Source organism: Myotis lucifugus, unplaced genomic scaffold (assembly GCF_000147115.1).
Source record: "Myotis lucifugus unplaced genomic scaffold, Myoluc2.0 scaffold_60, whole genome shotgun sequence".
NCBI lineage: Eukaryota > Metazoa > Chordata > Mammalia > Chiroptera > Vespertilionidae > Myotis > Myotis lucifugus.
In genome coordinates, this window is record NW_005871108.1 from 4,709,997 (window position 1) to 4,725,135 (window position 15,139).

At 42.1% G+C, this 15,139-nt stretch overlaps 1 protein-coding gene across 2 annotated transcripts in view; it reads left to right on the top strand.

The window, feature by feature from the left end:
• The first annotated feature begins 1,570 nt into the window (after positions 1-1,570).
• Positions 1,571-15,139, top strand: part of ACSS2 (acyl-CoA synthetase short chain family member 2) — a 57,159-nt gene continuing 43,590 nt past the window's right edge. For both annotated transcript variants that reach the window (XM_006089440.3, XM_006089439.3), the window contains exons 1-2: positions 1,571-1,748; positions 9,418-9,613. In XM_006089440.3, coding sequence (XP_006089502.1) covers positions 1,571-1,748; positions 9,418-9,613 — 374 coding nt within the window. The remainder of the gene's footprint in view (positions 1,749-9,417; positions 9,614-15,139) is intronic.

Sequence of the window (15,139 nt, forward strand, 5' to 3'; positions counted from 1 at the left end):
TGCTCCCTTAGTGGAGTCCATGTACCTTCAGTGAAGTGTGTGCCTGTTGAGTGTAATGTCTCTTCGATAAAGCATCTATCTTCTCTGTGGGGTCCATGCGATCTGAGACCCTCCCCTCAGGATTGGGTAGGCTCTGGATCATAGGTTTGAACATGGAAGTATTATTTTCAGTTTAAGGTGTGCTGGGCTTGTGGTTAGCTGGGCAAAGAACAAGGGAACAGGTGGGGAAGGGGGATGGGCCTGATGTGGTCACAAACCCTGTGTAGGCTTCAGGAGATGGGGGTTGTCAGCTCTGGGCCTCAAAATCACTCTTGGAGTTAAATATTTAAGGTTCCTCCTTGCCTTGACAGACATTCTGTGAACTGACGGGTGGTGTGGGCTTTTCTTGGTGGTGAGTGCAGGTGGGAGATGGAGGGTCCTGACTGGCCCCTCCTTTCTGGAGTGGAACAGCTAGAGGTCAGCTAGAGGTAATTGAGCCCAGGTGCGGCAGGTGGGCGTGGTCTCTTGGGAAAGTAAAGAGACTGGGAAGGGAAGAAGGATATGAGTAATTTCTCCTATTTGCATAGCCTTTGGTACAGTATTTCACAAGCCTTAGCTTGTGAGGATATAAAAAGACTTGGAGTCAAGAAACTTAGGTTTGGCCCTAACTTGGTCGTTGTTTTGCTCTGGGACCTTGCACACATTCCTTTCCCTGAATATACCATTTGTGCAATGAGGAGGTAGGTATATTAGCAAAGACCTGGACACACCTCCTAATCTTCAATGAATTTTGAACTTTAGAGCTGGATGGGAATTTGTGGAGCCAGGGAGAGTGAAGGTATAATCTCGGTGGAGGGGGGGGAGGAGAGAGAAAATCTGAGCTAGCACAAACGTTAACAGAGAGGGGCCATGCCCTAGACGTCGTGGGAGGATTTTTTTTTTTTTCCTGAGGATGGAGGGGAAGAGTTTACTCCGAATGGAGGGATAGTGCTTTGAGGGAAAGTGATCCCAGAAGACACCCAGAAAAAACCCCTACTCCACCTGGCTTTTCAACTCTGTGGGTGACAGGCTTGTGCAATCAGACCACGGGGAGACTCCACCTTGGACTTGACCCACCTCCTGTCGTTAGCCACGCTCTTTCCCGTTCAAGCCCCGCCTTAACCCAACCTGTCATCTGTCAGTCCCAAACCCCACCCCATCCTGGTCACTTCATGGGCCCGCCTCCTCGCCTGTCACGCCTGCCCCCCTCCCGCCTCTGTCAATAAAGGATCCACCCCGCTCTCCTGCCACACCCGGCCCCGCCCCTTCTACTTCACGCTACGGTCCCACCCCTCCTGCGAGTCAGCTCCTCTCCTCCCCGAGCACCTGAGCAGCGCTCGCCTTTCCCCTACTCGTGCCTTTGCTCACCCTGGTCCCGCTCCCAGAAGGCACGGCTCCGGCCCTCGGGGCAGCCCCGCCCCGCCTGCCCAAGCCCCGCCCACCCTCCAGGCCCCGCCCTCTCTCCTAAGGCCCCACCCCGGGCGGCCTGTTTTTCGCCCCCGAGCTCCCCCAACTACCGCAAAGACGGTTACAGCGCTCGGAACGAGGCGCGATGGGGCTTCCTGAGGAGCGGGGCCGGAGCGGCAGTGGCAGCGGGGGCCGGGAGGAGGCTGGCGCGCGGAGCCGGGCGCGGAGTTGGTCGCCGCCGCCCGAGCTCAGCCGCTCCGCGCACGTCTCCTCGCTGCAGCGCTACCGCGAGCTGCACCGAGTCTCCGTGGAGGAGCCGCGAGGTGAGGCCGGGCCCGCGCGCGCTGGGGGCGTCGGCGAGGAGAGGAATGGGCTCCCCGGGCAGTGAGGAATCGGGCGGGTTCCGTGGGGGAGTGGGGGTTCCGAGAGGAGGTCGGGGTTGCCTCGGGGAGTTGGGGACCCCCCTTGGGAAGTTGAGGGGTCCGTGAGGAGACGCAGGTTCTGTGCGGAAGAGATGGACGAGGGGTTCGGGGGGAGACGGGGATTCGAGGAGGGGGGAGACGGGGATTCGAGGAGAAGGAGCGTTCCGTTCTGTGGGGAGATGCGGGCTCCCTAGGAGCTGAGGACGTTCCTGGCGACGTGGGGGTTTCCCGAGATGTGGTTTCCGTGAGGAATGGGGGTTCTGTGAGGAGAGTGAAAGCTTCATGAGAAGAGGAAGACTCCTCAGGTGGAAAGAGGGGTTCCCAAGGCGAGGGGCACCCTGCGGAGAGGAGGCCCCAGGAGGACATTCCTGGCCCGCCCGGTTCACACCAGCTCGGCCCCTGCCTCCTGACGCCCGGAACACGCGAGGTAGTGTCCACGGCTGAGGGGCAGGAACCGGGCTGATTCCCGTGCTGGGGTTCCCACGGTTAGTAATTAAGTCCCAGAACTATTTTTCATATTTCAGCAATATTTAAATTATCCAACATAAGACTGAACAAGTCACATTTCAGTCAAGTTTTTTTTTTTTTTCTCTCCCCTAGTAAGCTGGGCTGGAAATAACTCAGAAACTCTGATAGACAGGTGCATGTCTTGAAGACTGAGCGAAGTTCCCTGCCTTTGCCCCTCAGTCTGAGGAAGGGATCAAAACTGTTGAAGGCAGCATGATGTTTGGCAGTGGCACAAGCCAGACATCCAACCCAGAAAAATCTGGATTTAGATTCTGGCTGTACCACTCATTTACTGGTTGGTCTTGGGCAGATTTCATATATATATATATATATATATATATATATATATATATATATATATATATATAGCAAAAGTGGAAATTTTTTGAGAAGCAAGCGGACTCCCACGTGGGGAGGGGGAAAGAGTCGCCTTGGGCAGATTGTTAAGCCTCTCTGAGATTCCTTTTCTTTATCTGTAAGATAGGGATAATGATACTGGTTTCATAGTTTCGTATGATGACAAAAGTGGGTGATAAGTAAAGTGTGCATTATAGAGTGTCTGGTGCACCTAGACATTCAATAAATGATGGTTGGTTTGATAATAAAAGCGACATGGATAAAACCATTACTGAATAATGCAAGACAGGATTGAATCAAGTGTAGAGCCGTTGGTTGCTGCAGGCAGTGTCCAAGTTTGAGTCTTTAGACCTCTTTTCACTTCTCTTCCTCTCTATGTTTTATCCCGTTGTGATTGTATCTGTTTCCCAGGGGTGAGCTATAACTGCCACAATAATAGCTCCTGTTCTGTACATTTAGCTCTGAACCCAGGTTCTCACTTATGCTCTGGCTCCAAATTTCATAGATCTGTAGACCATTTTATTCACACGTCTTTGTTATACCATATTCAATATAACTGTGACTGGGATTTACCAATTTTCCCTCCCAAACCGGCACGCCTACCTAATTTCCTAATCCCTGCCAGTGTCTCTATCGCAAACTGTAAACCTCTCATCATGCTCTCCCCTAATAAGGTCCATTTATATATCTTATTTATAGGGTTCTTCCTGCTTACTAACCAGAAATCATGTTTGACTTGATGTAGAGACTGTTATCAACCACATTTCACAGAGAAGGAAACTGAAACTTAGAGAGGATAACTAACTTGGACAAGGTGACAAAGCTACTTAGTGGTAGAGCTGGGATTTGAACCACGGTAGTCTTTCTTTATTGAATTTATTGGGGTGACATTGGTTAATAAAAGTATGTAGGTTTAAGGTATGCAATTCTATAATACATCATCTGTATATTATATTGTGTGTTCACCATCTCAAGTCTCCTTCCATCACCATTTATCCCTCCTTTACCCTCTTCTACCTCCCCCCACCCCCTTTCCCTCTGGTAATCACCATACTATTGTCTGTTTATGAGTTTATTTGTGGTTTGCTTAATCCCTTTACCTTTTTCCACCTTGCCCCCCCCAACCCCCTCCCCTCTGACAGCTGTCAGTCTATTCTCTGTATCTACGAATCTTTTTATTTTGTTTGTTAGTTTGTTTTGTTCATTAGATTCCACATATAAGTGAAATCATATGGTACTTGTCTTTCTCCAGGTCTGTCCATGCTGTTGCAAAAAGTAGGATTCTCTTCTTTTTTTTTTTTTTTCAGCCAAGTAGTATTCCATTGTGTAAATGTACCACAGCTTTTTTATTCACTCATCTACTGATGGGTGCTTGGGTTGCTTTCAAATATTGGCTATTGTAAATAATGCTGCAGTGAACACATGGGTGCATATATTCTTTTTGAATTAGTGTTTCTGGTTTCTTCGGATAGATTCCCAGAAGTGGAATTGCTGGGCCATAAGGCAGTTCCACTTTTAGTTTTTTGAGGTAACTCCATACTGCTTTCTACAGTGGCTGCACCAATCTGCATTCCTACCAACAGTGCACAAGGGTTCCCTTTTTTTCACATCCTTGCCAACAATTGTTGCTTGTTGATCCTATATAATAAAAGCCTAATATGCAAATTGTCCCTACGGGTGGGAGTTCGACAGACAGGGAGTTAGACATGTGCTGACCACCAGGGGGCGGCATGGAACATGGCAGGCGTTGGAGACGAGGCGCTGGCAGCAGGTGGTAGTGGAGGCACTGCCGTCCCCAATGGGCCCTGACGAGAGTGGGACTGCAGCGGGATGGTGGAGCAGGTGAGCGGTGGCACCAGGCCAAGGCGGGAGCTAAGGGTGGCAGAGGCAGGCAGCCGGAGAACGGAGGCCCCGGCTGGCAGCCGGCAGCCACTAGGCACCTTACCTGTGCACAAATTTTGTGCACTGGGCCTCTAGTTTATTAATAATAGCCATTCAGACAGGTGTGAGGTGATATCTCATTGGGTGTTTTTTAAAATTGATTTTTGAGAGAGAGAGAGAGAGTGAAAAAGAGAAACATCAATTAGTTGCTGCCTCATGCGCCGCAACCCTGGATCAACCCGTAACCTGGGTATGTGCTCTGACTGGGAGTCAAACCAGTCACCTTCTAGTGTATGGGATGGTGCTTCAACCAACTGAGCCACACCAGCCAGGGTTTATTGTGGTTTTAATTTGCATTTCTCTGATGATTGATGATATTAAGTTCTTTATAAATTTTGGATATTAACCCCTTATCAGATGTATCATTGGTGAATATGTTCTTCCCTGCAGTGGGCTGTCTTTTCATTTTGTTGATTGTTCTCTTTACTGTGCAAAACTTTTTAGTCTGATGTAGTCCCATTTGTTTATTTTTTCTTTTGTTTCCCTTGCCCAAGGAGATATATCAGAAAAAATATTGCTACGAGAAATATCCAAGATTTTACTGTCTATGCTTTCATCTAGGATTTTTATGGTTTTGAGTCTAACATTTAAGTCTTTCATCCATTTTGAATTTGTTCTGTGTATGATGTAAGAAGATGGTCTAGTTTCATTTTTTTGCACGTATCTGTCCATTTTTCCAAACACCATTTATTGAATAGACTATCTTTACCTTATTGTATGTTCTTGCTTCCTTTGTCAAATATTAGTTGACCAGAAAGGTGTGGGTTTATTTCTGGGCTCTCTAGTCTATTTCATTTATCTATATATCTGTTTTTATGCCAGTACCAGGCTGTTTTGATTACTATGGCCTTGAAATTATGTTTGATATCAGATAGTGTGATTCCTCCAACTTTGTTTTTTTTCTTCTCAAGATTGTTGTGGCTAATCGGGTCTTTTGTGGTTCCATATAAATATTTGGAATATTTTTTCTAGTTCTGTGAAATACACCATTGGTATCTTAATAAGAATTACGTTGAATCTATAGATTGCTTGGGTAGTATGGACATTTTAATTATGTTAATTCTTCTTATCCATGAACATGGTATATGCCTTCACTTATTTGTATCTTCTTCAATTTCTTCAGTGTCATAATTTTCTATGTACAGGTTTTTTACATCCTTGTGACCATGGTAGTCTTGCCTGAAGAACCTATATTCCTAAGAGCTATGCTATTCCTCTTCCCTGACTCCACAATCTGTCTTTCTCCAAATTCTGTCAAACATTATTTCAAAATGCCTCTGAGATTACCTTTATTCCCATTTCCATAGACCTTTTTAGTTCAAGGAAGCAGCCTCCTAATTGGTTCTCTCCTCCTAGTCTCACCCACCTTCAATTTTTGATATATTTATCTAGACACTGTTAGATCAATATTCTGGAAACACTGCCTTCTTATGTCACTTGAAAAACTTTTAATAGTTTCCTATTTTCCACAGTTTCAAATAAAAATTCTTTTTTTCAAGGTCTCTGGATAACTAACCCCACTCCACCTCCCTATCCTTATCTCCCACTACTCCCTACTACACTCCTCATTCTAGACAAGTCATTCTCATTGATATACTGAACACCCAAAAGTCCCTTTCCCACCTTCTTGCTTTTGCCCATTTCCTTCTGCTCCTGTAGTCAAACCCCACCAATTCCACAAAACATTCCCTGATTATCTGAGTCTGTGCTCATCTTTTCCTCTTCTGAACTTCGTCAGTACTTAAAATGTGTACAACGAAACATCCAAATTTCTGCATCCCCCACCCAAGAATAAAACCAAAACAACTGAAAAACAAAACTAAGTGATTATAAAACTCAGTTTTCTTCACTTCTTGTTGATGGACACAAATGCAGTTCATAACTAGTTTTACATTCTCTGTGTCTACTATTATCACTTAAAACATTTTTGAGTGTACACATGTACTCAATATAGATGTAGCAAATGAACTTTAGAGTCAGATCTGATTTTGTATTCTGGTTTCTAGCTGTGTGGTCCTTGGGAGACTTTCCTGTGTTTCCTGAGCTTAAGTTTTCTCATCTATAAAATTAGGATAATTAATGATTATTTCATAGGGCCATGTAAAGATTAAAAGAGATTAGCCCAGTCCCTGGTACATGAATGGCATTCACTAAAAGGCCAGTTCTCATTCACTTTCTTCTTAATGGTCATTTAGTAGTCTATTGTATTACTACTAGTATTACTAATTTTCACCAGTTTGGGTTTTTTTCATTGTTGGGTTTTTGGGTTGTTTCCAGTTTTACTAGCATAAATAGTGGTCTATAAACATCTCTTTACTAATCACTTTTTTCCTTTGGGATTATTTTCTTGGAGTGTATTCCCCAAAGTTGAATTATCACATGAAAAGGTATATAAATTTTTATGGCTATTGTCAGGAATTGCCCTGTCATCCACTAAGATTGTACTGATTTCTTACAATGCCATTATTATATAAGATTATCTGTTTCCTAAGGCCACTTAGGCATTAGATTCAATTTTTTTAAATCTTTGCTAGTTTTTATAGGTATACTAGAGGCCCGGTGCATGGATTCATGCACCGGTGGGGTCCCTCAGCCTGGCCTGCGCCCTCTCACAGTCCGGGACCCCTTGGGGCATGTAGCAGTGCGTGAAGCGGTAGGCGGCCGGGGAGGAGCCCAAGCTAGGGCTCACCAGCCATGAGCCCGGCTTCTGGCTGAGCAGCACTCCTGCGTTGAGTGTCTGCCCCCTGGTGGTCAGTGCATGTCATAGCTACCAGTCAACTGGTCACTTAGGCTTTTATATATATAGATAATGGCACTTAGGATGATTTAATTTGGATTTCTTTAATTGATTGCAAATGGTACATTATGCAAGCAATTACATTGTCTTATACATTCAAAACCAACTATGTACATTGTATAAACTGAATCATATAACCTTGAGCAAGTCACTTTACATCTATGAATTTGGTTTCTTTTTCTCACCTGAGGATATTTTCCCCCCATTGATTTTTAGAGAGAGTAGAAGGAAGGGAGGGAGGGGAAGGAAGAGGAAGAGAGAGAGAGAGAGATGTAAGAGAGACATGTACATCGGTTGCCTCACACATGTACTCCTACTGGCACAGGGGATCAAACCTGCAACCCAGGCACATGCCCCAGACCCGGAATCGAACCCAAGACCCTTTGGTGCGTGGCTGACACTCTAACCATTGAGCATACCAGCCAGGGCTGAATTTGTTTTCTTAACACTAAAATGAGGGGATGATACTCTCTAAAATTCCTTCCATTGTTATGGTTCTAGGTGTCTTTCTCTCCTCTAGCTCCTGATTCAGTACTGAGAATATCCTAAGTGCTCTGCAATTATATATTTTACCTGTTGATTACATTTTCTCCAGAGATTCAGACAAATATTTTAAGATTGCAAATTTTATCATGTCCCTCTCCTGCTTAAAATCCTACAATGACTTTCCATTGCTCTTAGGATAAATACCAAGTTCGTTACCATGCCCAGAAAGATTGTATGATCTGCTCACTTTATGCATCACTTCCTGCTATTCTTTCTCTGATTCTCAGTGCTTCAGCCTTAAGGAGTTCCCCTTAACAGTATACCATTGGTTCCTTTCCATCCCATAGTACTCTCTTTCCTTGTGGGGGAGTAAAGAAAAACTTCTATTCATCTTTCAGATTTTAGCAAAAATATCTTCCTCAGGGAAGTTCAAGTCTTGGCTTAGTAACTATAACCTTGGGCAATTTAAAAAATATATATATATACACATATATATATTTTAATTAATTTCAGAGGGAGAGAGAGATAGAAACATCACTGATGAGAGAGAATCACTGATCAGCTGCCTCCTGCACGCCATACACTGGGGATTAAGCCTGCAATCCAGGCATGTGCTCTTGACTGGAATTGAACCTGGGACCTTTCAGTCCGTAGGCTGACACTCTATCCACTGAGCCAAACTGGCTAGGGCACCTTGGGCAATTTTAAATCAATAAAAGGATAATGAAAATAAGGCCATCTCCTAGGACTGTGGTAAGGACTAAATGAAATAATATGAAGAGCTTAAAGCAACATCTGGCACAGAACAGGTAACACTTGGGCAAGTAACAATAGACTAAAGAGCAACCTGGCTGTCGTGGCTCAGTGGTTGAGTGTCGACCTATGAATCAGGAGGTCCCAGTTCGATTCCCAATTGGGGCATTTGCCCAGGTTGTGGGCTCAATCCCCAGTGTGGGACGTGCAGGAGACAGCCAATCAATGATTCTCTCTCATCATTGATCTTTCTCTCCCTCTCCCTTCCTCTCTGAAATCAATAAAAATTTTTTTTTTAAAAAGCTATTCACTAAATAATTGCTGAGAGTGAGTGTACAAATTAAGACAATGACATGGTCATGGGAAGCTCTGTGGGTAAAGGATTTCTTCCTTTCACTAATTAATTCATTAAAAAAATTGCTTACCTTGTGCTAGGCATTGTGATAAGCCCTGGGTGGCTGCAATTTGAATAGATGGCAAAAAATGAAGTGGGATTTTTGAGGAGAGAAAAAAGAAATTTGAGTCAAGATTCAGCTCATGGGAATAGATGGAGGGTTAGGAGAGTGGTGGATGATAAGATTAGACAGGTAGAGGAAGGAGCCCAGGTGGTAGGTATTAGAGTACAAGGCAGGGAAGTTGTGACTTGGTCCTGTGCATAGACTGGCAAGACATCTGAGGATAAATATGTCTGAGAAGCTTTGTGATGTTGGGCTTCTCTTTCTGTTGCAGAGTTTTGGGGAGACATTGCCAAGGAATTTTACTGGAAGACCCCTTGTCCTGGCCCATTCCTCAAGTACAACTTTGATGTGACTAAAGGAAAAATATTCATTGAGTGGATGAAAGGAGCAACTACCAACATCTGTTACAACGTACTGGATCGAATTGTCCACGAGAAAAAACTTGGTGACAAAATTGCTTTTTACTGGTAAAAACATCTATCTTATAGTCTGTGGTAGATAAAAAGTCATCCTTCACATTATAGTATAATGTTTCGTAGTTCATGAAGTGCCTTAAAATCCATAAATTCATTACAACAACCTGGTACAGTAAGCAAACTACATATAGTTAATTTAATGTCTCAGGTGAGGAAAAATACCTCAAGGAAGTTATTAAAATCACATAAATAGCATGTGACAGAACTGATATTCAAAGCCAAGTGTTCTGACTTCTAGTCTGGTGTTCTAGTCTGGTGTTCTTTCCTCTCCAACTTCTAGCTGGAGAGAAAAGAGGGAAAAGAGTAAATGGAAAAGAACAGGACTAAGTAACTTTCTTATTTTTGCTTTGGGAGAGAAATTGGTGTTGGATTTTCCACTACTACCACCACCACTGTGCTCAAGTTCTTTTATTTTATTTTTTTTCTTTTTAAGAATGGTAGGTATAACTAAAGAAAGATGTTTCATGAATGTAGGTTTTGGGTTTATTAAAAAATGTTAAGCTCCTTTAGATAAGAAATCAAAATTCTCATAAAATTAAATTACTAAAATATCATTACCTCACTTAAAGATATTAACCACTAATCCCTTAATATCACAAATATCCAGACAGTGTACAAAATTTTCCAATGGCCAGGAATCTTTTTTTTTTAAAGCTGATTTGTTTAAATCAGAAAGTCCACACATTATATTTAGCTAATAGATGTCTTAAATCTCTTGTGATTTAAAGGCTTTCCCGCCTTTTCCTGTCATATATTTGTGACGAAGCCAGGTCCGATATAATCTCTAACAGTCTGGATCTTGCTGATTATATCCCAAGTGTTGTTCTACAGGTTCCTCTAGCTGTCATGTTTTCAGTCACTAATTCCTAAAAGCTATATTGAATGCTTTAGTTTTATATTTTCTGCCTTATCTACCAGCCTTCTAAAAAAAATGTTAATCGAATGAACAACAAAATGGAAAAAAGGTTAGAAAATACAAAGAAAAAAAGTAACCAAAGGGCCACAGATAACCTTGCAATGACTTAACCAAGTAAAAGTGGGGCAGCTCTCCATGGTACGACATATTAAGAGGTTGCAAGTGTTGTTTGACTTCTAACCTAAATGGGCTCTTGCACCCTCTACTGCCATTAATGACATTCTGTGTTCTCCTACACGATCTACTAGGTGGACAATGGTAACACCTACACACATCTGAACCATCTATGACTAATCCTAAGACTCTACCTAGCACGTTTGTCATTAATTAGTTCCTACTATTTTAGAAGGACCACATAAAAACTGGTGAACTATGGACTATCCTTAAACTGGAGGACAGAAACATAAGTCAATCCCACTTGAGCAGGAAGAAGAAACGATTGACATCCCAGAATAAATGATCAATTATGTGAAAAAAAGTTGAAATGTAGGAAATCCCATTCTAATATATTAAAGTTAGTTCACCAACTCTTAAATATTTGAGATTAAATGATGTAGGAATAACTGTAACAGGCTCATAGCTGAGAAACATGGATTCATGACATAATGTACACAGAAGGGATAAACATTAATAAATCCTCATGAGCTTGGAAATCCAACATGTTAGTAACAAGTGTCATAGATTTGCCAAGGAGAACTAGACAATCTCCTCCGCCCAACCCCAAGAAAGTGCTGTTACTATCTGGTCAGTGCATCAGAATCTCCAAGTAAAAGATTCTACAAATACCAACTATGTCCACGAACTAGCAAGTTTTTATATGAACAAATGGAGAAGACGATTCAACCTTCACTGGCGTTTCTGCCAGCGTCAACCAACCAGCCAGTAATAAAAATATCCCCTTAGATTAGTACAGCCATTTACTATTTTCAAAGCACTCTGACAAATTTCAGAGCAAATGACAAGTGACAAAGAGAAAGTAAACCAGGGAAAGAGTGGGAATTTCATATATTTTAGATATAAAGTCAGATTTTAGAAAACTAAACTTTTAAGAGAAAAAAAGCATTGAGAACTGAACTCATTATAATCTTTCAATAACTACATAGTCACGTTAAAGAGCTTAATAGTAAAAACAGGTGCACTGTGTTCCAGGAAATGAGGATACAATGAGAGAGCAGGGTTTTCCAAAGAAAAAAAAAAACTAAGGCTGTTTCTTCAAGAATCTTTTAAACAGATTCTCAGTCCTTTTTTCTGCCCCCGAAAAGTTCAGGGATATGTACACACTCGCTGATAACAATGACTCATGACTTATTTAGGGATTTATTTTGATTAACAACAATGGAAAAAGCAAATTCTCCTTGAGAGTGTCAAGCTGGCTGAGCATTCAAACCGTAGGGGGGAAATTATTTCAATTAGAACTTAATTTACTTGAAATCAGCAGCACACAAAAGTTATTTTTAAGGAGGGATGGGATGGGAGGAAGAACTGGATGAAATGAAGTCTGTGGTCAGCGAAGAACAATAGGAGGGGGAAAGTAACAAGGCAAAAAGTAAACTTTGTGTAATTCCTTAAAAACTTCCAGATGAAACAGACATGTCATTAACCAGAATGTCTGGGGATATCAGTAAGGGTACCAATACTCTCCCCCAGGACATTCTGTAAATGACACCCGGAGACACAATGATTGCCTGCGTGGCCCCTGGCTGTGCATCAATATGGGGGCAATTCCTATGCTGTTGCTGACATTTTTGTTAGGCCATCATCTCTGCAATTAGGAATATTTGCCAAATTGAATATCTGATGCAGATGTCTATGACAGTGAAGGAGAATTTGGCCAGTGGCTATGTACCACTAAGAAGAATGAAGGGCGAGAGAAATATTTGTGTCAGAAAACATAAAGAACTTGAATCAACCATGAGCACTGAACAGAAATTTCAGAGTCAAATAATCTCAAAGCTAGAAGAGTCCTTGAAGTCCATCTATTCTGAAATGAGTAAACTTAACTCTAGAAATTCAGGTTTCCTTTTTCTGCCTTAGAGCGCAAACAGCTCCGTTGTGATACAGCCCAGCTACGGAAGAACTCAAGCGTGCTACAGTTCAACTAGGAAGCAGCATGGCTGTGAAGCCGCACAGCTGTGAGGAGGCCCGTCTAGACAGCTCTGCTCTTAGGAGGAAAGGGAAAGAGCGCTCTCTCTGTGCTCAAGTTCTTAACAAATATCTCATTTGATGCTCACAACAACCAAGAATGCACTATTTATTTTCCTCATTTCACATATGTGAAAACTGAAATTCTGAGACATTAATAAGTGACTTATCCAAAGTTATACAGCTAGCAAGAAGTGGGCTGAGATTCAAACCCAGGTAGTATAATTCCAGAGCTTACAGGTTTGACCATGACACTATGCTATCCCTCTAATTCCTTTCGTTAGTCTCTCAACAGCTTTGCAAAATATATATTGTTAGCTCCACTTTACAAGTGAAGAAATGAAGCACTGAAGGTTGCACAGTGAATAAGATCATAGAATAAGTGATAGAGCCAGGATTAAAAACCAAGTCTATCTGACTCCTTGCTTGTAAAAATAGACCATGCTGCCTCCCCAGCAGGAATTTTCTATGAGCCCCTCTTCCTGGCAACATAACTCTACAAGAAGTACTAATATACTGAACCCAAATAGGACCTTAAAATTCCAGTAATTGGGATGTTGCTTCTGCCACCATCTATGAGCACTCTGAGAACTGATCCTATTTTTAATTGAGCCAGTTGGAGCAGACTGAATGTGTCATTAAAGAATTAAATTTGTACTCGGTCAAAATTTGCCCAGTTTATGTGATATAGTGAGAAAAGCCCTAACCTGAGAGACAGGAAATTTAGATTCTCATTCTAACTCTGCCATTCACCTGCTGTGTAAGTACAGGGAACTCTCTGAGAGTCAGTTTTCTCTGTCATAAAATGGGGATAATAATCCCATCCTTATCTTTCTCCTTAGATAGTTATGAGAATCAAATAAAAGGTGAAATACTTATTTATTTATTAGAAAACACTGACAAATGTGAATGAGTGTATAATCACATTGCCATTGCTCAATTTGGGATCACTATGCCACTGAAACTCATGGTCTATATCTGTTTAAATTTTCTTTAGCTCCAGCCAACACTTGAGCCCACTTCTTAGGTTTATTAAGGATCAGAAAACCTTTAAAGATCTGCACAGGAGATGCTTGTGTCTGACTCCCACCCCACCTCTTGCCCCGGGTTTGAAATAATGCAGGTGCTTGGTGCTCCAGAATCCTGAGGTCCTTTCTAGTTTCTCACCATCCATACCTGAACAGGCTCCAGAGAGTCTCTCTTTCCCTATTTGTAAGATGAGGAGAGTAGACTAGATCAGTGTTTTCCAAAGAATGCTCCAGGAATCACTGATTACTAGAGATATAGTAAAGTCTCCAAGAAGCCCCACAGTAAGCACATCTGATTAACTTTGTTAACATGAGATTCCCACATTTATTTGAGCCCCAACCATTTATGGCAGCATGCTATTAATATCATAACAAGAAATATTGCCCAGTCGGTGTGGCTCAGTGACTGAGCATTGACCCATGAACAAGGAGGTCACGGTTCCATTCCCAGTCAGGGTACATGCCCAAGTTGCAGGCTCAATCCCCAGTAGGGAGCATGCAGGAGGCAGCTGATCAATGATTCTCTTGCAACATTGATGTTTCTAACTCTCCCTCTCCCTTCCTCTCTCTGAAATAAATAAAAACATATTTAAAAGAAGAAGAAGAAATATTTCATGGAACACCAATTTAGGAAGTACTGGATTAGATCATCTCTAAATTTATTTTCAGTGCAAAATTCTGCAACTCCGTAACAAGACATCTTCACTCCATCTTTACAATGATCATTCAACCAGCAAGAATTGTTAAAGTCATTGGGTACTTAGCCCTATGTAGGTGTTATGGATACAGGGGTAGAAGAATGGGAGACAAGTTCCATATGGGCCATTATTATTCAATTCTTTTATGTTCACGGCAAAGCAAAAGCAAACTACAAATAAATCACATTTGTTATAAGAAAGTAAAGTACAAATATGCAAGATATGTGGTTACTTCCCTTTGTTACCTCCATATTTTATACAATATGCTATATTGCCATATCTTCATCTATTTTTTAGAAAGTATTTTTCTTATTTTAAATCTTTAAAATTTACAGATTTTAAATCCTATCCCCTTCCTCTGAGATTCATTTGTCTGTTCCATTTTCCATGTCTCTGATTCTATCTTATTCATAAGTTTATTTTGTTCATTAGATTTCTTGTTTGTATATTTTTATTTTTAGATTCAATTGTTGATAGATATGTATTTATTGACATTTTATTGTTCATATATATTTTCTTTCTCCTCCTCCCCTTCCTCCTCCTCCCCCTCCCGCCTCCCCCTCCCTCTGCCGGTCCTAATCAGACGCGTCGGTGGCGTGAAGGCAGGACATCTGTAGCTTGTACTGCGTGTTTCACTTCGTTGCGGGCTTTTGTGCTTAGGGGAGTTGGTGAACTGGTGGGTGTGGGGGGGGTATGGTTTTTTTTGGTTCTGGGGGGGGGGGGGGGGGGGGGG